A 25237-nucleotide genomic window follows, 5' to 3' on the forward strand; every position below is an offset into this window, starting at 1 on the left:
ATAAGCTTAGCCTAATAATTGATCAGTTTAGTAGTATCACATCATTGTAAAGTGCCAAAATGGCGACATTTCAAGATTTATTGGCTGCTGGTGTAGGGAGGTATAATTAAACAGTCTGAGAAGTCTTATATTTTACACTGGAGAGACATTTTAATGCAATCTGCAGAGAATCACAATATGAACAGGAAAAAGACAGTGTCACACATGTTGATGATTTAGAGATTTTGTTGCTATGCAACAATTCTGCAATTTTAATTGAGGTGTACATGATGTAAATCATGTTCTATAATGTAATGAAAAATCAAACCTTCATAATTGTTTTTTTCTGCTAGTTTAACTGACATACTTATATACATTTTGTAATACACATGGTATGTATGCCTTATAAATGTCCATCATACAATCATATAATATCATATATTTGATGAAAGTTGTAAAAATTGTTTTACTTTCATATTTCATGAACACATGTCAAAAGCTGTGCTCTTTCTCAATATAAAATATATTAAGTTAATATGCAATTGTCTGTAACAATTTGTATGTTGAATAATGTATGGGATGCTGATAACTACGAAATATACTCAAAGTTCAGTTAATTTTTTTTTCAAGGGTGAATTATGGTGGCTGATTTCTGCCACTTCATGTCTGCGCCCCTCAAAAGTTGAAGGCCAAGACACGGATATATACTCACTTATTGTGTCTCCGCCTTCAACTTATATGAGGGCGCGTACATGATATATTTTAGGCGAAATAACATTATTTTGATAGGCGAAGACACAAAATCTCCTGCAGAATTATCATGTCGGCGGGTAGAAGTCTTCATGTTGGCGCCCTATTTTTGTTGTGTAGTTGCCTCAAAATGCGAAAGTCAAAGCCACAATAATTGGTAAATTCATTGTGTCTTCGACTTCAGGGCAACAACATGAAGACTTGATAAATAGGCCAATAATCGTGTCTTTGCGTTTTGAGGCAAAGGCATGCCAAATATAGGGTACACATATAGGAGAGTTAATTTACTTATCTTAAATGTAAAAATATATAATTTCAGGATTGATATGGACAGAGATAAAACAGTTATGGGATGAAGGAGCAGATGAATATTGCCATGATATGTGGAACATTCTAGACTTTGTCACCAATTCATTGTACATTGCCACTCTCACTCTCAGGGTTATAGCCTATCTACAGGTAATATTTCAGATAATGTGGAACATTCTAGACTTTGTCACCAATTTGTTGTACATTGCCATACTAAGGGTTATAGCCTATCTACTGCCATTGATATTATATGGAACATTCTAAACTTACAATACAAATCCTTTATTTTATAAACACTAAGGAATGTTACATTTTATTATACCTCCATTCATATGTACCCAATAATACAGCGATTGTATTAAGGATTTAATAAGATTCCTAAGTACATGTACATAGTAAACAATGTCTGAGGATGATCTCCGATGTGATCTCCAACGAAAAGAAAATGTTATTTCATTTATAGATTGATGTTGTATTTTTAATGAATGGAAGTATTCCATATGTAGAAATATGGCTATATTACATCAGTTCATGGTTTTATGTAAAGTCCATTACTTCATGCTAGTTTTTATGTGTGGTATGGAAATAAAATGGAAATTTGACTTCTGCCACATCATTCAATATAATAATGCATCAGTAAACAATAGGAAATTATTTAGTCTGCAATCTGTGATAAATGTGTTTGTTTATAATGAGGAGAAGATCTGGTTGTATCACTACTACTATCATTTCCTGATTTATCTCTTGAGACATTGAAACATATTCAACAGTTATAGATTTTATATCTAGTTTAAAATAATGATAAATGTAAAATATATGCAACCACATTGATACTTACCAGGTAGTTTATAAAAATAGGAACAGTCAAAGACTTTTTCTGAGGCACAACTTCTATCTCTAACATAATCATGATATCTCTAATGAGTTTATATATATTTGCCATCTTGGGTCAAAGGTCAAATCAGAGAAGAACCTTGTTAACATTGCTGAACCTTACTATGTCCAGATTTGATCCATCCCAATTAAAAATCAATAAACAACAAATACCCTTTCACCAATCAGAACACTCTCGGTTAAGACTGACGGAAAGGGCCGAAAAGTTGCGATTGCCCCTTCACAATATCTGAATGCATTCCTTAAAGGGTGTCGCACTTTTGCGCAGACGCTAATCAATAACAACAATATTCATAAAGATAATACATAAAAATGTAAAACAAAAATACCAACCCAGCAAACACAAGACGTCACACTGACGTCAGATTTAAGTCAGGTTCTGACGTCGGATGACGGTCGGAAAAACGGTCGGATTTGAAAGTTTTTTTGACGTAATAATCTGACGTCAGGTAGACGTCAGAATCGAACCATTATCTAACCAAAATCTGACCATTTTCCGACCAAAACCTGACCGTTATCTAACCAGTTTCTGACCATTTTCCGACCTCAATCAGACCATTTTCCGACCTTAATCTAACCAGTTTCTGATCATTTTCTGACCTCAATCTGACCATTTTCCGATCTAATTCTTAACCCTTTTCTGGCTTAAACATGACCATTTCCCTAATCCTTCTTGTTTACAATGTTATAAATATTTTCTGGCCAATCCCGATTTGATCAAATTTAATGTAACTCATTATTTTAAGTAACTTTCACTCCAATGAAATGTATAACAAAAAACTAAAAGCAAAAATATGTTTTTATGTTGTTTTTTTTATTTAAGATAAAAGTTGCAATTTCAAGCTGATACATACAGTTTTAGTTAATTTTGCAAGGCTTAAAACCTTTCATAAACTAAACCAAATAAAACATGAAATAAGTTAATAACAAAACAAAAAGTATGACAAAAACAATGACATAAATGAAACTAAGAAATCATATACAAATATTAAAGAACAAAACAATGTATGTATATTTCTTTCAAAGTTTGCCTTATCAAACAAAATTATGAAAATATTATAATTTTAAGAAAAGTTGAAAGATTCGGATAATAATGTTTCAAGCAATTAATGACAGATATTCAGTATTTTAACTATATTTCTACAGCATTACTAAAACATTTCATGGTATTTTTCATATTTTGACCTCCTTTTGATAATTGTCACTAACGTATAAATTACTTCCTTTTAGTTACTTCTTAAAAAGTTATACTTTTAAATATCCATGAGAATTAGCACGAATTTGGAGGTGTGATGCCTTTAGATATATGACCTTCTCTCACTACCCCCTTGTCTGTCCGGAGGATGTAACATGTTAATGTCCAATGGCATTTGTGATATCATTTTCACTGAAAAAAAAGAAATTTATGAAAATTGGAAAAAATACAAGCAAAAATGTTTTTCATGGTTATCTGCCCTTAGAAATTATGAAAGTTAAATTAATGAACAACTTTGCTAGCTTTTCAGAAATGAGCTTTAACAAAAATTGAAAGTAAACATAAATACTGAAAATTAAAAAAGACAACTTTAAAACTCCAGTTTTGTATAGATTATAATATGTAATAGAATTTACAAAATCTTACTTTCCGATGATTCATGTTTCTTTTTACATTATCACGTATTTTTGCCCCTCCGACCTTTGAGAGCATGTCAAACGCTTGAACTACCTGAAAAGAAAATTATATTCAAACTTATGTATCTTCTACTTTTGAAATAGAACAGTTACGCAAGTCTTAAATTTTTAATAGTTTTAAATTAAAGATTGTTAAGAAATTGTTGATAATAAATGTATGTTTATGTACTGCGTTTTGTTAAAAAGTTTAATTTGTTTTAATTACATTTTTCCTACTAATGATTATATGAAGCCTCATTCTATATTACAAAATGATAATTAGATAATCAATTCGCTCTTTCATTTATTTCCCGTTCATTTATTAGAATGATATTAAAATCTGGTGTAAAACACATTAATGTAAGATTTATTCTGATCAAAAATGGGGCCGATTGGGAAAATGCCGAAATGTCTGGGACCGAAACATCTTGGTCCGAAATGATCGAAATCGTATCAATTAATTCTCAATTCAGACAAAAACATCATAGTTTAACAAGAATATGAAAACTAAGCATTCTCTTCGGTTGTACTGAAAGGCACATTATAAACTCTTCACGAGCAGAGTTAAAACATGCCAAATTTGAAATGATTAATTATCAAACATTATCGCGAATTTGTGTGACATTTTGCTCCAAATAATGATAATTAAATCTAAGAATGCATGCAATCGTGCAATTATTTTTCAAATACAAAGTAGAAATAAATTTACACAAATTGAACTGACCTTTTTGTTCAAGAAAATCTTGAATATTCTTTTTATCAATGCATCCCAATTCCTGACATACGAAACGCCAACGAATTTGAATTTTCCATCCATGTGACTGTAGATTCGAATTATAATTAGAAAAAATCTATGTTTTCTTTCCTTTTCCTGTCACTTTGATTAAATGTTAAAGCACTATTAAAAACTCATGATTTTGATACATATAATGTACCACAAATGATAATATTATAACGTTAAATGATTGGAACTCGTAAACAGATCTGTGGCTATAAATAGATTTCATAACAATAACACATGTAACTTGCCTATATACAGAGCCACCTATATGTTTTATTAGGTTGCAGCGCCGCGCATGTGGTCTTCGAAAGGCATTTGTATGTATATATACACTTAATTCGAGCCATAACATTTAAAAAAGTTTAAATGATTACAACAGCTAATAAGGATTACCTTTTGTTATTTTTTTTTACCTACTGTCAGGACACTGACCAGAACCTGACGTTAATACGATGTCAAAAAGAAACGTCTAATAGACATCGGTTTTTGGACGTCAGATTTACGTTGTATTTTGGTCGCCGACGTCGTGACCAAAATCTAACGATAATCTGACGTTATTCTAACGTCATGTGTTTGCTGGGAAGTCTCTTATAACAGCAATGTTTGTTGTAACCACAAATTTGATAGTTTCCTAACTACATCACAGGTGCCCAGACCCATTTATAAGAAACCCCTGAATTGTTTCTTTAGACGTCCAGTTAGCTCAATAGGTAGAGCGTTGGACTGTGAATCTGGCAACCAAGGTCCAATTCCTGGACATCCCAGTTCACTTTTGTTGTGATTGATCATGAAATCCTTTCTACAGTCAAATTAAATCATTATATAAATCTCATTGTACCTAAGAGATAGGATTTAACTATAAGTAAGAAAAGGTTTTATACCTGTAGGGTAAAATAGATTACTCATCTGTGACACAGGAATGTTGCCATCTGCATGTAGAGTTTGAAATCAATAATCTGTCAATTATATAAGTCAGCATTTCTTTATAAATCTGTCTCTTTAATAATTAAGAACATTGAAAGCATTATATTGATTATACAAGACTTGCTAATGGGCTTCAAGTGTTAAGCAACATTTAAAGTTTCCTGAAGTGTCCTTAATTACTACATTCCTTGTAATCAGGCAAGAAAGACTGCATGAATACATTCTTTTTTTCCTCATAAAAAGTCAATGTGCATTCTCTAGTTTCAAGTTTGTAATGTGGTAGTGTCAGTGATATTTTTGACTGAAGCGTCTTTCAGATTTTCAAGAGACAAATTTCTGAATAAAAACAATGTTCTATATTTTTTGTTGTTGAATAAGAAAAAAATAGAGTTTTGATATAGAAGAAAGAAAAGAAAGTTCATAGAATGTCTAGTTTGTATTATTGATGTAATATTCACAAATTTGGCATAGTTATATTTCAGATCAATTGATAGGGAATATTAATTTTGTAACTCATAAAGTATTGTTTTTTAGTGTAGTTGGAGGCTTCCTTTTCAGTAAAGTTGGTTGTTCCCCTCCCAGAATAAAGGGATGTTCCCTTCCCATTAAAGTGGGATTTTCTCTTTCCAGTATAGAGGAATGTTCTCATAGTACATGTTCAAAGGAATGTTCCCCTCTCAGTATAGAGAAGTTCCTCCAGTTTATATATAAAATGATGTTCTTTTCCCATTATAGTGGTATGCTCTTTTCTCTGAGTAAAAAGGAATGTTCCTCTCCCAGTTAAGGAGGATTTTTCCTTCCCAGTTTAGTGTTTCCTTCCCATTACAGTGGGATGTTCCCCTCCCAGTATAGAGAAGTTCTCCCAGTCTAGCCCACTGGGAATAAAGGGATGTTCCTTTACCATAATAGTGGTATGCTCTCCTCTCTGAGTATACAGGAATGTTCTTCTCCCAGTTCCAGTTTAGGGGAATTTTTTCTTCCCAGTTTAGTGAGATTGTTTCCTTCCAAGTATAGGGGGGTGTTCCCTTTCCTTACTGTTTTCTAAACACATTTCTGTTGAAAGTGTTCATTAAAAACATACATAGTTATTGCAGTTATATTATTATACATATTATATGATTAAAAGAAAATGATGGTATTATCATTTTGAGAAAATTATTGATTTAAGAGTGAAGAAGTTGTCTTGTCAGAGGTGTGAATTTATGAACTTTATGAGCAAAGACATTATAACATGGCTGTTCTTAAAAATTATGTTTAACGTGTTCACATATATGTACTAGGCTATTTGAATGAGTCAGCAAATATGAATGGTGGTATAATTCAATTGTTTACAGGTTCAGAAGGAACGTGAAACAGGACTGCTTGAGCACGCTACTCTACAGCGGAGGGAATGGGATCCGTACGACCCAAATCTCATAGCCGAGGCTTTATTTGCTGCCGCTAATATATTCAGTTCATTAAAGTTGATATACATATTTACTGTAAATCCACACTTGGGACCTCTTCAGATTTCACTTGGACGTATGATAAATGACATCATGAAGTTTGGTGTTTTATACATGCTAGTGTTGTTATCATTTGCGTGTGGATTAAATCATTTACACTGGTACTACGCTACTCTCCGATCAGAAGAGTGCAACAGTCAGACCGACTTAGAAGCATCACATTATTCTGCAGGAACAAACTTACCGAATGATAAGATTGACCCATGTGACAGGAAGTACAAAAGCTTCGCCAAGTAAGTGCTCTTCCTGTTTTTACCATGATTTTTCCGGAATTTGCTGATATAGTATGGAAATTTGACTTTTAAACAGCAATCACAATGAAAGTGGAATATTATGCGTCAGATAATGTAGTCATTAACTGTATAAAGTAAATCAGATATTGGCAGCTACCAAACATGTTTTTATTTGTTGATCTGGTAAAGGCTAATTTATTTTGTCATGCTTAATGCATGTTTGAAGGTTATGATAAAATCTCATAGAGAGCTTTTATGAATTCAAGACTGTGTAAAATTGAGATTTCTGTCAAATGAACAAAGCAGATGATTGGTGGTTGTCAGATTTTGTTCCTGGCAAGAATTTAACGTTAATGTTTTATGTCTGTTGAGAGGCAAGGTTTTTACATTTGATAGTGCTTGAAATTATTTTTTTGTCCAATAGAATTGCATTATTTCAAATGACTTGAGCAAATTTGCTAAACTCAAACACTAAATTGGTTGGTGTTTTATAGTAAGCATTTACTACTTTGAATTGGTCAATGCTTTCTAATAAACACTTACTTATACATAGTTTAACAAAATTTCATATTAAATGATTATATAAACTTTCCTAATTTTTTCATTAGCTCAACTATTCAAAGAATAGGGAGATCTATCATAATCACTTAGTTGTTGGTATGGCCTCACTTAGTTGTTGGTATGGCCATCACACTTTGGTTAAGTATTTTTGTGTAAGTTGGTATGAAGAGAATTGATTGAAACATTACACTTATTTGACAGCATAATAGGAGGACTCTGTCTAAGGCCCATAACTGTAGCATTGATTTTGACAGAGTAATGACCCTTTTTGAACTTAAAAAAATCTAACTTATCCAGGGCCTTGTTTTACTATCATGCACTGAGAATAGTCGAGCACGATGTTGTACTGACATTTCTTGTTGTGACTAAAATCAGTATTCCATTACAGTGTAGGAGCTTTATATCTGATATTTATAAATGATTTTTTTGTACTAACCATGTTACAATTTGCACCAATCAGTATAGTCCTTACATCTGTGAACAGCTTTAGACTGTACATGCATATGAACATGTTCACCTTTTGATTGTACAAAATGTTTCCTCATTATATTTCAATTAGGCAACTGTTACAAATATTGCTGTACATTATCAAAATTAGATAATGGATATTCGATGTTGTGAAATACTATGCAGCAGGAAACATTATATTAATTCAAACAAAAACAAAAATGATAGTAGATTATTGGCAGAATAGTGGCTAGATTTCTATTAATTCAGCTATTACTGCAATGGTATAAAGTTTAATATTAATTTACTTAGATAGGTATGAAACATGTATTAGTTCAATTGGTTAGCAAGCCACACACCCAACAGTTTTGGAAATAGCAAAACCCATGTAGTGCAATATTGATTATGATATGGATTTTTTTACTTAAAAAAAAAACTAGACTTGACAGGGTACCATTTTGATTTGATATAAATTTTTATGTCCCCACCAAATTTAACAGAATTATGGCCCTTTGTTGATTTTTTCACTATATACTATTTAGAAATTTTGTGAACGCAACTCCTCTTAAACCGGATGGCAGATTTTGCTTAAACTTACAGGGATGAACAACCTTAATGTGTAGATGGCAGTAAGGGAAGGAATTTTTGCTCTAACCAAATTTAACAGAATTATGGCCCTTTGTTGATTTTTTCATTATATACTATGTAGAAATTTTGTGAACGCAACTCCTCTTAAACAGGATGGCAGATTTTGCTTAAACTTCCAGGGATTAACAACCTTAATGTGTAGATGGTAGTAAAGGAAGGAATTTTTGCTGCGACCAAATTTAACAGAATTATGGCCCTTTGTTGATTTTTAGTTTTCAACTTGTGGCACATGTAGTCCAAAAAATATTTGACCTAGAGTCATAAGATTGACAGAACAGTGGCGTGTGGGGGCATCAGTGTCCTATGGACACATTTCTAGTTGGATTCTAATTTGCTTTGTCATTGAACAGAAGCACTCAAGAACCATAACTCTTTTTTGTGTAATTCTGGAGTTGCTGCTCTTTGAAATTTTCTCACAATTTATTTTTGATCTGTGTTACTAGAAGCTACCATTATGAAGATTCCTTAAAAGTATCATTATGAAACTTCCTAGGTAAATAAATTTTATTGAGAAGTGGCTTGAAATGTCATAAATGGATATATTTTGTTGAAAAGAAATGCTGTGTCTTAGAGCCATAACTAAACTGTGCATATTTTTGGAGCTATTAATAGTCCTTTGTAATTTTTATACTTAATTTTTGTCAATAACATGATTGTCAATATGATGAATGAAAACATGAAATTTCATAATGGTCTACTGACAAAACAGCATTGAAAGAGGTGTGGGGGCTATTTGCACTATTATAGTCACAGTTTCTGTTCAACAGATTTCATATTTGCCCTTTCAAAAGGAGAAATGTTTTTGTTTATGTGCCTTTAAAATGTTTATTTAGGTTTTAAAATTACAAGAGACAATTTTATAGTTTGTCTACAGCATTCCAGACAAACATGCACCTAAGAGTGCAAGTAAAAACAATATATAGAACATTTAAACTTATGTTATAGATGTATTATCTGAACTTGAGAATCTATTTTGTTGGAAATTTGGCAGAAATCTTATTATATTTCTGCAAGCAGTGAGGGATGTAATTGTGTTTATATTTTACTGTAAAGAATTCGGGAAATCTGAATAAGCTGGTACAATAATACCTTGCAGATTTCCCTGATGGATACATGTAAAGGTGTTTTAATGGTTATACATTTTGTACAAGGAATGATACTAATCCACTAAAGTATTTCTTCATGAATAGAAAACAGTTGGTTTTTTTTGCCTCATGAATGGTTGCATATAGTTTGTTCATCTGTAAGCTTTTTTTCTGGTCCATTACTTGATTATCCAAAGATAGATTTTGAAATTCTTTTCGCATGAATGGGAGGCACATTGATCTGTTGCATGCAATACCCATGTTGTAGGTCAAAGGTCAAGACCCAGTTTTGTAGGTTGAGGTCACAATTTCACTTAAACTTAAGATGAATTTTTGATAAAAGTGCATTGATGGTAATGTCCGGGATGAACTTAGATATTACTATGCAGAAATTAGGTTTTTCAATTATATTTTATCATTATCTTATTAAAACATTATGATTGAAATTAAGCTAAAAAGTGGAGCTCCCAATCATGTTAAACTTGATGCTGATAAGTCTGATGACCATATGGTCATTATTATAATTATAATAACCCTATTTGAATATGAAATACAATCCTGAGTGAATCCTACTCAGAAATTGGTCATTTATATAATTATTGTACATACAGGTTAAAATGCAATTATTACATCTATTTGAAGAAGAAAAAGAGAAAAGAAAATGGCCAGAAAATTATAGAAAAATCTTAACCTTTTAGCATGCTATTGATAGATTTTGACAGGCATACTAATTGTTAAAAATTGTTAAAGGAGCGCAAAGTTAAGGAATGAATTTTACTTTCAGTCTGTTTGAGATTATACAGAGTTTGTACTGGGCTATATATGGACTTGTTGACCTTGATCATCTTGAACTTGAAGAATCGCACGAGTTCACAGAGTTTATTGGGAAACTTATGTTCGGCAGTTACAGCTGGATAGGCTTTGTTATATTGCTGAATCTTCTTATTGCAATGATGAGTAACTCTTACCAGTGTATTTCTGTAAGTATAACAAGACTTACCTCCCATTATCCAGACCATGTTAATACTGACATTACAGTTGTTCATTAATGCTAGTGAATGTGTCTGTAAATTAATAATCTAGAGAAAGTTGACGAAATACAAATGTCAATAATATGAGGACATCTAAAACAGAAATAGCACTCAGTAGAAATTTTGCAAACAGAAAAAAAAAAAGATTTTCTTTATAAAATTGTTTTTATTTCATGCATGCAGAAACTGTTTTTGTAAATAGAGGATATTGAATGAGTGTAAAATCAATACTGAATTTATTAAAAAAGTTGAATAAAGTAATATTATGCGGGCCACTGACTCGTGTATTGAAATGACACGAATATAATATTCTATTTATCATAATTTTCCAAAATGAAGAGTGTTTAAAGTGAAAAAGAATCATTTTTCAATGACCCGCCTAAAGTGAAACATTTAGCGTGTCTTTACACTATGTTTGTATAAAGCAAAAGACGTCATGTCAAAATACATCTACAGCCGCGCAATACCGTTTTTTACAGAGTTGCAAAATTGGCACGGGTATTTAACTTTTATAATGTTTTGTTGTTACTGTGTTTCAGAGTCAGTCAGATGAGGAGTGGAAGTTTGCACGTTCACGACTGTGGATCAGTTATTTTGATGAGAGCGGAACTCTTCCAGTCCCATTCAACATTATTCCTAGCCCTAAAACATTTTATTATATTGTACTTTGGTTTCGGGAGAAACTGTTTCTCTGCTCAAAGGATCGCAAGCGGAACAGATGGCAGAGTATAAGAGTATGTTTCAAATATGAGCCGCGTCACGACATAACCAACATAATGGCTTTGCCACCAGCATGGATCCAGACCAGCCTGCGCATCCGCGCAGTCTGATCAGGATCCATGCTGTTCGCTTTCAATTTCTCTACTTATAATACGGTTTGTAAGCGAACAGCATGGATCCTGATCAGACTGCGCGGATCCATGCTGGTCGCAAACGCATTATGTTGGTTTTGTCATGACACGGCTCATATATTGTTAAAATTTTTGTTGTACGTGACCTCTTGTTTTCATAGCCCAAAATTTTAAGTTTGTTCATGGTGTTTTTTTTTTTTTTTAGTTTTATTTATTATTTATTTATAATTTCAAATTATATTTCTTTTCTTTTATACTTTGCTTTATGTTTCATATTATTAGTTTTCTTTGCTTAAAGGAATTCCACTGAGGTTATTTTGACATGACAGGGTTAATGTTCCATGTGATGTAGGTCTAATTCCACATCTTATTCTTGACATTTTTAAGTCCGAGAAAATTTACTGATACACAAGCTGCCATTTTATCTTGACTTCATTAAGAGATTACACCAATATTAATTTGTGTGCAAAATTTCAGATCATTTACTCTCCATTTTTCAAGAATAATTATTTTATTTGTGAAAAATTACCCTAAATTGAAAATCTTTTCACTCAAATCAGGCTAAGAATAGCATAAAAATATGATTTTCGATGTATTTCTGAGTGCATTTCTAAATTATCTGTTGTGTATGTTTTGTTTGAAATGACGCTGCTGATTTGTGATAGTAATTAAATTCAAATTTGATGTTTTTTAGGCTTTGAGATGTCAGTGGAGTTCCTTTAATGATTATTAACATGTGAATTATCTGCAAAGCTTGTTTATGCACTGTCTTTATTTCCTCATGGAAAAGACCTTGAATGATAAACTGTCAAATACTTTTTGTATGATAATTGAAGGGCACCAGTACTTGTACTTCATTTATATACATGACACATGTTGTTAAATTTATCTTTGTTAGTTGACAAGTTGAACACATCATCAAAACTTGCATTTCAATCTGAAAATATCTTTCATGTTGAATGTTAAAACAAGATCTTGAAAGTTCAGAAATTCAGATATGTTTTTTCTTCAATTTCAGCAACTGAGAAATTATACTGTAAGATTTTATATATCAGTAAAACAAGAGACTAAGAGAATGCTGTATTGTCAATCTAATACTGGTCTTTTACTTTAATGATACCCCTATAAACAAAGTTTAGGGGGGTATTTAGGAGTCAGCTTGTCGGTCGGTCCACATCATAGTTTCCAGACGATGACTAGAGTTTGGAATCAAACTTGGTATATAGCAACAATATGTGGAAACCTCTGTTGATATTGCATTTGGACAACCTGGGGTCAAGGTCAATGTTACTAAAAATAAAAAAATGGTTTCCGGACAATGACTACAGTTTGGAAAGAGATATTGTAATCAAACTTGATGTATAGCAAGCTTATATAAAGACCCCGGTTGGTATTGCATTTGGACCCCCCTTGGGGCAAGGTCAAGGTCACTGTTACTTAAAATAGAAAAATGGTTTCTGGACAATAACTAGAGTTAAGAATGAGATATTGTAATCAAAAACTTGGTGCAAAGCAAGCTTATATGAACACTCCGGTTGGTATTGCAATTTGGACCCCCAGAGGTCAAGGTCACTGTTACTAAAAATAGAAAAATAGTTTTTGGACAATAAGTAGAGTTAGGAATGAGATTTTGTAATCAAACTTGGTGTATAGCAAGCTTATATGAAGACCCCAGTTGGTATTGCATTTGGACGCCCTGGAGTCAAAGTCAAGGTCACTGTTAATAAAAATAGAAAAATGGTTTCCGTTTAGGAATGAGATACTGTAATCATAATTGGTGTATAGCAAGCTTATATAAAAACCACAGTGTTGCATTTGGACCCCCTCAAGTCAAGGTCACTGTTACTAAAAATAGAAAAATGGTTTCCGGACAATATCTTGAGTTAGGAATAAGATATTGTAATCAAACTTGGTGTATAGCAAGCTTATATGAAGACCCCGCTTGGGATTGCAATTTATTATGCTCCCCAAAATATTTCGGGGGGAGCATATAGTCGCCGCCTTGTCCATCCGTCCGTCCGTCCCCTTTTCTTGTCTAGGATATAAGTTTGAAACAACAAGAGGTATCAACATGAAACTTTGTAGGTAGATAGATCTCATTGAGTAGGTGTGCAGTGCACAAGAACCGTAACTCTGCCTTGCCTAATTTTTGAATTATTCCCCTTTGTTTATTTTTACACTTTGAACTTTGTCCGGGACATAACTCTAAAAGTATAAGAGGTATCAACATGAAACTTTGTAGGTATATAGATCTCATTGAGAAGGTGTGCAGTGCACAAGAACCGTAACTCTGCCTTGCCTAATTTTTGAATTATTCCCCTTTGTTTATTTTACACTTTGAACTTTGTCCGGGACATAACTCTAAAAGTATAAGAGGTATCAACATGAAACTTTGTAGGTAGATAGATCTCATTAAGTAGGTGTGCAGTGCACAAGAATCATAACTCTGATTTGCCAAATTTTTGTATTATTCCCCTTTGTTTATTTTACACTTTGAAATTTGTCCGGGACATAACTCTAAAACTATAAGAGGTATCAACATGAAACTTTGTAGGTAGATAGATCTCATTAAGTAGGTGTGCAGTGCACAAGAATCGTAACTCTGATTTGCCAAATTTTTGTATTATTCCCCTTTGTTTATTTTACACTTTGAAATTTGTCCGGGACATAACTCTAAAACTATAAGAGGTATCAACATGAATTTTGTAGGTAGATAGATCTATTGAGTAGGTGTGCAGTGCACAAGAACCGTAACTCTGCCTTGCCTAATTTTTGAATTATTCCCCTTTGTTTATTTTACACTTTGAACTTTGTCCGGGACATAACTCTAAATGTATAAGAGATATCAACATGAAACTTTGTAGGTAGATAGATCTATTGAGTAAGTTTGCAGTGCACAAGAACTGTAACACTGTCTTGCCTACTTTTGGAGTTATTGCCCTTTGTTCATTTTGACACTTTGAACTTTGTCCGGGACATTACTCTAAAATTATAAGAGATATCAACATGAAACTTTGTAGATAGATAGGTCTCATTGGGTGGAAGTGCAGTGCTTAAGAATCATTACTCTGCCTTGCCTTATTTTGAAGTAATTGCCCTTTGTTTATTTTTACTTTTTGACTTTTGTCCGGGACATAACTTTAAAACTATTACAGATATCAACATGAAACTTTGTAGGTAGCTAGATATAATTGGATAGAACTGCAATGCTTAAAGAACCTAAACAATTATTAGCCTGGGCTAATTTTGGAGTTATTGTCCTTTGTTCATTTTTACCTGGGACATAACTCTGATATCATCAGGAAACTTTATAGATAGATAGATCTCATTGAATAAAAGTGAAGTGCAAAAAAACATAACTCCGCTTTGCCTAATTTTGGAGTTTTTGCCCTTTGTTCATTTTTTTTTATACTTTCCTGTGTCCAGAACCTTCTCGGGGAGCATCACCCGCTTCAACCGGTTCTTGTTGAAATAATTTTTGTACATAGTTGATACCTCATTTATTATAGGTTCAGTTCAAATTTTTCTTCAGAGTTGCTGGTGGGGGTATTAATCACCTTCAGTGATAGCTCTAGTTTTTACTGATTTGTTGTTTTTTTGTGATTTTTGTTTCTAACTCACACAAACATCAAGTTCTAACATAACAATTTATAGAATAACTAGTGGTCAGTCTTCGTTTTTTCATTCATCTTTTTTCTTTTTGCATCCAACAATCTGTCTGTCTGTCTTTATGTCTATCTAATGTCCCTCTTTTCATTTAATATCTGTCTGCAGATTTATGCTCACTAGTTCAGTGCGGTAGACCTTTAAAGATGGTCAATATTGGTCATTTGTAGTAAAACAATTAATTTTTCCATAGTTATGCCATGGAGAAAGAAAAAACTGTCCTGTAGGGAGTTTCATTTTCATGGGGCATTATGGATTTTGACTATCTACTGGACAGTACCATGTACCAGACATCTTTTATTTGTTCGTGTTTGATAGATCTCCGTTATGCTAAGTCGTCTAAAATGCATTTTATACATTCACTCTTTAATGTACCTGGGCATTTCCTTATTGAATGCGCATACCAAAAACATGGGCATATCAATTCAGAGGATGCAAACGTATGTTTCTTTAAACCATACAACATAATTGTAGATTTAATTAATCGCCACCAATAAGTGTTATAAATGTTTTTGAAATAGCTCATTGGGATCCCATTTCGGGCCTCAATTATCTCCTAATTTAGATAGGTCAAGAAATGGTAAAGAAAATGAAGATTATGAACCAAACTTTTTCCTGTAAAAGTTACAAGTTTATTTTGTGTTTGATATTTTTTGCTGGTAGATGGTCATAATCCAGTACAGGGAAGAGGTTTTGAGTGTTAAAAACAAATTATCATATCAAATAGTAAATGTTTCTAGCTGGAACTAAACACTAAGCACATCACAAAAATTTTAATGTAATTATACAATTATATTGACTATGTCAGAATGAAAGGAAAGCAATGCGTTTCATGGGAAACTAGTATTGAATCCTAGTATCAAATTAGCTGTATTTATTGTATAATCTACTAGTAATTGTATAGTATTATAAAATTGTTGTGACAGAGACAGGTTTGCCAACCAATATGTTGTCATCGTGTATAATTTAGATAAAGAAGTTAATTAGGAAGTATTATACATTAATGTATGATTGACAGATCAATTTGTAGTGATAATACATGTATATCTGTTCAGTATATATAGCTCTGACTAACTTTGTATGTTATGATGATGTACATATTGCAACATGCTGCATGAATATTTATATACAAGCATGATTCTGACAGAAACTATGCAAATGATTATCTCAAGTCTAATATGGGGAGAAACTCTTCCGGAATTTATACTTTATTTTTTACACTGTTTGTCTCCCTTTACTTGAATAAAATATTAATAGATTTTTGAAAATTGTTCTTTCCTTATAATTGTATTATTTTCAAGTTGTTAATATAAAATATATTTGTTAATTTCAGAAAGTTGTAAAGAAAATAAATGAAAGAGAAATTAGATATCAGGTTTGTAAAGCTTCTAATATACAGTGATTTTCATTTTGAGATGTGTTTTAGATGTAGGAAATAGTTACATTCAGTCTGTGATGAACGTGAAATAAGTTTTCAAATATATATTTAGAAGAATCTGAAACAGTTTTGTTTTAAAACATATAAGATGCTTAAGTATGCTAGTGAATTGAAGTTTATTTTTGTAACAACACTGTGTAATTTACAGGTGTATTAATTGATTATATATATGTTATCGTTTAGGCTGTAATGCGAGATCTGGTGAAGCGTTACGTGATGGCGAAGCAGCGTAGTCCACAGCGCGGGGAAGGTGTCACGGAGGATGATGTGAATGAACTCAAACAAGACATTTCTTCATTCAGATATGAACTGTTGGAAATTCTGCGCAATAATGGCATGAAAACGCCGAACTTGAATTCTGGAAAACCGTCGAGTAAGAAGAATCTCCTTCGATACTGGAAGAAATTTGCAGATAGTGAAAGCTTTGACAGCCTTAATAGTTTTCCAGAATCTTTATGATTGTATTATTGTTTTTTTTGCTGTGATATAATTGTTGTTGTTGTTGCTTCTAGTTTGGTTACCATAGTAACCGTCTATAGTGGTAACCTCAACAAACATAGAAGCTGCACTGTGTAATACAATACATAGAACTGTTGTGTTCAGACGGGTACCAAAAAATAACAATATCTGTTGTATCATTTGCATGTTTGTCAAGGTCATCCCAGATTGTCAAGGTCATTATAGGTTGTTAAGTTCATCCCAGATTGTCAAGGTCATAGTAGGTTGTCAAGTTTATCCTTCATTGTCAAGGACATAACAGGTTGTTTAGTTCATCCTACATTGTCAAGGTCATAACAGGTTGTTATGGAGATCTTTTAAGATTATCAAATTCATCCAATGTTTTCAAGATAACAGACTTTATATAAGGTTAGAGTCACTAAGGAATAAAAAAGGTTGTCAAGGTCTTTTAAAAGGTTGTCATATTAATTCATTAAGTCATAAAATTTTAGTCTTTAACCATTATTTTAAAAAAAAACAAAAAAACATTAAGATATATGTTTAAGTGGTAAGCTAAATAAGTTCAATCATATAGCTTCATGGTAGGTGTTAGCATCCTTTTTGTTTTAATCTCCATTTTATCTTTAAACTGCTTTAAAATCATTTTGTGCACATAATTTACTTAGCTCTCTTTGTAAAAGCACTAAGAAGCTTTCAGTATATTTGATTAATGCAAAGGTGCTTTTTATTTCCACCCCTTTTACTATTCATTTTTATTATATTGTATTACTATTTTTCCAGCTTTAAATTTTTCTTTCTGTGTTTAAGTGATAGATTTCCATTTTACTGTTCAATGTCATATCTGTCAAACATTTGTGCTTTCCCCTACATATACCTAATGAACAATTATTTTCAAAAAATGATTTATTACAAAAGTCTTTTTCTTTCACTTTACTTATAAAACTTAATAGTTTTGATTAATGGAAGGTATGCTTATTCTTATTAAAGGGACTCCACTGAGATTTTTGGGATGACGGGACAGGAAATAATTTTTCGAGGTAAATGTTCCATTTGATGAAGGTCTAGACCAAAAACTTGTGTGCAAAATTTCAGATCATTTGCTTACTCCATTTATCAAGAATAAATATTTTTATTGTGAAAAATGACCCAAAATTTAACGCTTTTCACTCAAATCTGGCTAAGAATAGCACAAAAATAGATTTTTCAATTTACTTCTTGGTTTGTTTCTTAATTATCATTTACATATCCTGTAATTTAGGTGCCCCAGTAAATCAAAGTAAGATTTGGAAATTTCATGTTTTTATGCTTCTTGACCTCAGTGGAGTTCCTTTAATATCAGTTAGAGCAATGGAATAATAAAGTAATTAAATGTCCATCAGATATTACACATTTATAGAGATTTGAGACATAATAGAAGTACTGAAAGCAAAATTTAATTTGGATTATTTGAAGTGGATTATTCTGTCATAAAGTATTGTAGATATTAAAGTTAAAACAATTGTGTTAAATATGTCTAGAAGTATAGCAGCTTTATCCAATTTCCATTGTTGTAAGGAGAAATTCCATTAATCATGTTTTTATCTCAATATTTTTCATTCTTTATAACACAACATTTCACATGTATTATTATATGAACCATGTATCAATGAAAAGTACCAAGTTTCAAACTATGTATGCCAATTACTGACTAATTTACTAAAATTGTACATGTCTTTAAATTACAAGGTAGCATTAGATATTGATTTGTAGAACAAATTTTTGATTGAATTAGTTTCTAAAATGTTAAATTTAGTATTTAAAACATCATTTAAACTTGAATTTTTTTCGAAGAAATTTTTAAGCTGTTGCCACAGTCACTTTGTCATTACCTTTTCATACACATAAAAAAATATTTTCTTAATGGATTAACTTCTAATTTGAACACAACATTTTACAACCATTTGAACAAAACCTTTAAGAAGACCAGACTGAACTTGACCTTGATTTCATAGATGACCATTGGATTCCTTCAAAGGAGGGTTTAACTGAATTTGACCATGACTTTTATTTGACCTTGATATATAAGGTCAAATTATAGAATTTTACTTGAATAGGCCATATCTTAGTTATAAACTTACTTGGACAAAACAGCTCTAGTCATCAAATATTACCTTCACTGCCAATGTCAAATTAAAATTTTGTTTAAATTGTGACAACATTGTAAATTATTTACTGATTTGATTTATACTTGAACAAAACGACACAAACATGTTGTATAATTCAAATATGACATTGGCCTTTATATGACCTTGACATCAAGGTCTATTTGTTGAATTTAGTTTAATTGTGATAACTTTGTTATTCATCTACAAATTTGATAATTCTTTGACAAAATTACATTTTTTGCAAAATCGACATGTTGAGTTATTTAGATATGACCTTGACCATTATGTGACCTTGCCCTTCATTTTCAAGTTTTTAAATTTTGATTAAATTGCCATAACTTTGTTGTCAATGGACAGATTTGATTTATCCTGAGATAAACACTTATGACTACACCAACTGTTTAATTATTCTATTATGACCTTGATATGACTGTCAAGGTCAAATATGAAAGTTTAATAAAACCATGTAAAAAAAATTGACATTTTCTTTGAAAATCCTGCACTGCAATGTTCTTCCTCCGTTATGTTTGCTGTTGGAAATAAGAAAAAGTTAAACAGGACTCCAACTTGGTTGTGGCTTTAGTTATAGGGAGGCTGGTAGCATTTGCCAACATGTTTGCTTAACTGGATGTTTTATAGTTATGATTAAAATAGAAACTTTAACTTTTTATTCAATTCTTGTGACAAAGACCAAGTAACTTTTTATTGTAACATGGTTCATCATTCATGTAAAAATCACCTTAGTTGTTGTCAGTCATTTTTCTGTCTGTAACCTTTATAATATTTTCAAAGTTCACATTTTGTTATCTTAGAAGCTAGCACATGTTGTAAACAATTTTTAAGCTTCTTTTCTTCAGCTTTTTTAGCCCTTAGAACCCCAAAACTACCAGTCACCTTCCAGCTATATATACTGTGTACCCTGTGTAACACAGCACATATTTTCCACAAGGTAAAGTGTTCTGCACTTGCACATACATTTTTTTCTGCATGATACTTCTCTTTATATTCATGTTCTAGTTTTATTCCAGTTGTCCGTTTTATATTGGCTTTTATCTTTTAATGATTTTCATGAGATTTGAGTGCCGTCCCAGACAAAATTGCTATTCATAACTGATACAGAGGACAAAAAACCTTGCAGACAAAAGCCCATCATTAAATGTCCGAGTGGGCTTTTAGGATGGCTCACTGTAGTCTGTATGTTAACTTTATTTCAAGTCACTTCTGAAAAGAAATGCATTCCATGCAGACCTCTGATGGCAACCATAAGTAAAGTCATTAATAAGCTTTTAGTCCAAAATGGTGACTTCAAAATGCCAACAGTTTGATATTTGAATAATAGCATCACCTATTGGTCCTCTACAAAATTACTTTAAGTTATAAACTAAGAGTGAAGGCAAAGTGGTTGCTGACTTTAAAATACTTGCTTGTCACTGTTGTAATCAAATTTTGCAAGGGAATCTTTCATGTGGTGAATGTATCCAGCTAGCTTACTAGAGGTCAGTGGTTCTTTTAGGTGCCAGCTCATGTTTGAAATAATGCAGAGATCTTCCTTCACCTGAGTAAAGCAGGAAGGTCACCATAAACCTTAATTAAAAGTGCCAACCCAGAAAAGAAAAGAAAAAATGATCCACTTGTTCACTTAGATTTGCAAAAATTGACGATGAATGACCTTGAATGTGGACTACTTCTGCATTAAAGAAATTACAACATGTTTAAGCAGTTGATCTCAGGTCATCATTTTTCTAAGCCAGGATTTTTTGTCCATCTTATCAGTTTTTGACTGGAGGGTTTATGACTGGGAAGGTTTTTGTCTGCATAAGGCATATGTATGTTATTGCAGAATGAATTTCCTTGTTACTTACTAATTAATTTCATTTACTAATTCTAGTTGGCTCTACTACCAACTAGGATAGTGCTGAATTATTACTGTTAAACAGAAACCTTGGATTACATTTCATGCTGTTAAAATATATAAAGATGATCATTTGTCAAATTAATTGTCTGAATAATTGTAGAAAAATCCAAATTGATCAAATTGAGTAATTGCAAGTGCCTTACTATATATGACCTGATATTTGTGAAGTAATCTATGGTTATATATACTATCTGTAAGTACTTGCCTGAAGTAAAACAAAAAAGATGCAGGTTTACATTGACATCCATGCTATAATTCAAATAGCCTTTTGAGAATTAACATAAAATGCTGAGCAATAAATTTGCATTATAAAGGAGATGTTTTACTTTAGTTATGTAATGTTTTCATTTATCTCATCTGCTTACATATTAAAAATTACAAAACCTTAACTATCTTAGCTTTCTAATTGAGAGATAATTGTATTGGATTTTAATGACCTTATTAACCCCTTCACTGCCATGGACACAAAGGTGATGCTGAAAATCACACTGCCATGGCTGCAATATTACTTTAGTGAATTTTAATTGTCACATTAAATAAATTAAATTTTGTGAAAAATGGATTCATTTTTAGCTCAACCTTTTCAAAGAAAAACTTATTAACCATGATGAGATTTAATATTGACAAATGGATGGAGGAATGAATATTTCTAATTTGATTAATATCATAATTTATTTTGCATGTTTTGCACTTAACAACTTATTGCATGACTGCATGTTTGTGTATCATATACTTTGTTATAAACCTGTGTAGAAAATTTATATTTTGATCACACATGAAAATTTGTATTTATTAATGTAAACAATATCTTATTGTTTATAATAGAAATATAGTCTTACTTCTTTTATATACATGTATGGTATGTTAAAGTATAAATACATTTAAGTACAGGTGGTAAAATTATTATTGCATGTCTCTTCTCAAATCTACTTCTACAACATTAAAATACTACAGTCAAACTTGTGTTAACAGACCATCTCTGAATAATAACTAAATATTGTAAAGACTACTATTTTACAGTTCCATTTTAACTATTAATTAATATACTTGGTGCTGTAACTAGAGGTCATTAGTACTTACCATGAGTATAGAGCCAGGTCAGCCTGCACATAATATTAGGTGGATTCTAACCAGGCTTTATACTATTGGTAGCTCAATATTTATATTACAGTAATAAAATCCTCTTAGTTACAATGGACTGTACCTTATGTCATACAGTTTAGCTCAATATGGAGAGCATGTGATTTGTAATCCAGGGGTCACTGGTTTGATCCTTGGGACAAGCAAAAATCTCCATGATAGTTGATCTCGGATAATGGATCTAATGGTCACTGCTGGTTCAGATGTCATGTTGGTTTCTTTTACAAAGAAATTTGTAATTACTGTTTAGATATCCAGGAAAAATTGCCCACTAAACTAACTCCAAGACACGACCAAATATGTATTGCAATTGTTATAAAAACCGATGAGCTTTATCTGATTGTGTTATAATTCAATGTATTCATTTCCTGTTACTGTTTAAGTTCTGGTCTTGGCTAGTTAGTTAAGCCTCCTGCTTTTGGATTGAAACTTGATAAGATGCATGAGTATCAAGGGAAATAGTATGTTCCTTAATGATTTTCATGAACATATTGCCTCTTTAATGTACACATTTTGAAACTCTATTTCTTGCCTGCCTGCTTGTCAACCCTTATACTCTAACTATATACATGTGTATGCACTTGTTTCTACTCAGTAAAGCAATAATGGAGGTAACATCTCAAGGTTTCAGTGACACATATATCTTGTATTGATCTTTCTTAAGAAATATATCTGCATGTTTTAATTTTGTTTACTTAAAATGGCATACTTTCAGATATGTAAGATGTATATTCAAAAAAATCAAACTTATACAATGTATTCATACTTTTAGAAATGTTTAAATATTCACAATCTAGATGAAACTGAACCTATTCTGCAAACATTAAACACAATTTCTTAGTTTCATCACCAAATTCTACGCTGTACTTTGTAATTTCTTTATACAACTCTATTGTTGTAAAGTTGGAATCGGATTATAGGAATAGCCTCAATCTGCCTTGGCTGGCTATTTAAAATAAATAGGATGCCACCTTACCGTAAACAAAACAAGTGAACAAGGCAATAGAATTTGGTAACAGTAGGTTAAGGGACCATATGGTTCCCTTTAAAAAAAAAAAGAAAATACCATTAAACAAAAGAATGTAAAAGAAATGACCCCATATCCCATTCAAACTGCAAGTCCATCCATAACATTTTCATGTCTGCTTTGAATGCATTTTAAACTGCTAAAAGATTGCAAAATAATTTGGCGTATACATGTATGAAAGCTTAGTAACATGTATTATGGGATGATACACAGAGTGCAGCAATGAGGTTTCTGTCCCAAAGGTCAAGGTGACAACTAAGGGTCAATTGTTACAAAGTGCAGATTTGATATGAGCTGCATTACTTATTGACTTATTAAAAGGTTAAAAAAATCACATGGCATAAATTATCACCTTATTTTCACAATATGTAGAGTGAAACATCCAGGTTTGTACCTCCAAGGTCAAGGTCATGTACAGAGGTCAACTATTCTTGTCCATAGCTTTTGACTTTTGGGAAGATTATAAATTAACTTTGATCAAACATTAAGTTTTAAAGAAATTAAGATAAATGTAAAGGCATGCTGTGGTAAAGTTTGACTATAATGATATGCTTATAATTAATGAATCTTCAGATATTTTGATCAAATTAATTGTATAATTTTTGAACATGTTTTCAATAATGTGTTAAAATATTTATTTGGCAATTTGTTTCTATCAAATGTCTTTTTCAGATCGGAGATTGTCACGCAGGAAAAATCACAGGCGATCTTTGGAAAGCTTAAAGAAGTCTTTTACTATGAGCAATCTGGTTGAGGTGTCAAACAGTGCAAACACTGAACAGAAAAATAGTGTTAGCAGTATTGCATCTGAAGTTCTCAGTTCATATAGACCAGCTCCTGTCAGTATGGGATGCACAAAAGATATCCCTGAAACAATACAAGAGGAATCAGAGAGTCGTCGTGAAAGTATGGTAGATGCTAACGTTCGTAAATCAAGTACTGGTAAGAAAATAGAGACTCTGGCGGATATTGCCCAGAGTTCAGAAGAATCTAGTAACTCTGCTACTCTACTTTCACCTTGGAATGAGGATAACCAGACTGGTGCTCAGAATTCTAGTTTTTGTTACAGTGATACAGATTATGATGGACTTGAAATGAACAGCTTGCCAGTCAGTAATGATAGTTCTATGATGGATGTTACTGCAGGACTAAAGAACAGAAGTAATCCCCTTGAACCAGATGTTAGTAACATGGCGCCCATGGGTGAGGCCAGTCCTGTACAAAACAATGTTGTGTCCAGTAACAGTAGAGTTAAGCCTGCCCAAGCTGACAGTTTAGAAAAGGCTATTGGATTTTTATTGGAATCCAAAGCCAGAAGAAAAGCTCACCAGCCAGTAAAACGAGTTAAATTTAATTATGTATGAAATGCTGTTTTTCTCCATGATACATATATTTATTAAAACAAATATACAATTGATCTTTAGGCATATGTATATTATGTTTTCTTGATATTTTACTGAAAATACAAAACAACCAAATACAATTATAATAACAATAACTAGGCATTTTATAACTGTAAAATTTACTTTTAACTGATTTCTCTGTATAATTGGATAAAAAATTCAGCATTACTACTAAGGTCATTTATCAATTGGACTGGAAACGTTGTACCAGTAAACTTCAGTCTTCAGAAGATTTTAGCCTGAAATAACAATGATTTTATTACCTTTTTTTATGTTGCAAGAAATTACAATTTCAATATTATTGGTGAAAGATAAATTGAGAAAAAGCCTATTATGAAGTAAATTTTAAAAAAAATCCATGCTGTTAAGTTCAGTTGTGCCCTTAAGGGAAACCATA

General features: G+C 31.9%; 1 protein-coding gene across 6 annotated transcripts in view; it reads left to right on the forward strand.

Annotated features, from left to right (window-relative positions):
* The window catches only part of LOC132734574 (transient receptor potential-gamma protein-like), a 110991-nt gene extending 86005 nt beyond the window's left edge, over positions 1 to 24986 (forward strand). For 4 of the 6 annotated variants that reach the window (XM_060721340.1, XM_060721343.1, XM_060721342.1 and 1 more), the window contains exons 6-13: positions 1049 to 1188; positions 6622 to 7025; positions 10551 to 10746; positions 11337 to 11531; positions 12667 to 12684; positions 16648 to 16689; positions 16936 to 17125; positions 24110 to 24986. In XM_060721340.1, the coding sequence (XP_060577323.1) occupies positions 1049 to 1188; positions 6622 to 7025; positions 10551 to 10746; positions 11337 to 11531; positions 12667 to 12684; positions 16648 to 16689; positions 16936 to 17125; positions 24110 to 24801 (1877 nt within the window). In that variant the 3' untranslated portion in view covers positions 24802 to 24986. Of the gene's footprint in view, positions 1 to 1048; positions 1189 to 6621; positions 7026 to 10550; positions 10747 to 11336; positions 11532 to 12666; positions 12685 to 16647; positions 16690 to 16935; positions 17126 to 20212; positions 20305 to 24109 lie in introns of all 6 variants that reach the window. The other 2 variants (XM_060721346.1, XM_060721345.1) reach the window with 2 other exon arrangements.
* The last annotated feature ends 251 nt before the right edge of the window (positions 24987 to 25237 follow it).

The sequence above is a fragment of the Ruditapes philippinarum genome, unplaced genomic scaffold, assembly GCF_026571515.1.
Source record: "Ruditapes philippinarum isolate M1 unplaced genomic scaffold, ASM2657151v2 ctg7898_1_1_1_1, whole genome shotgun sequence".
NCBI lineage: Eukaryota > Metazoa > Mollusca > Bivalvia > Venerida > Veneridae > Ruditapes > Ruditapes philippinarum.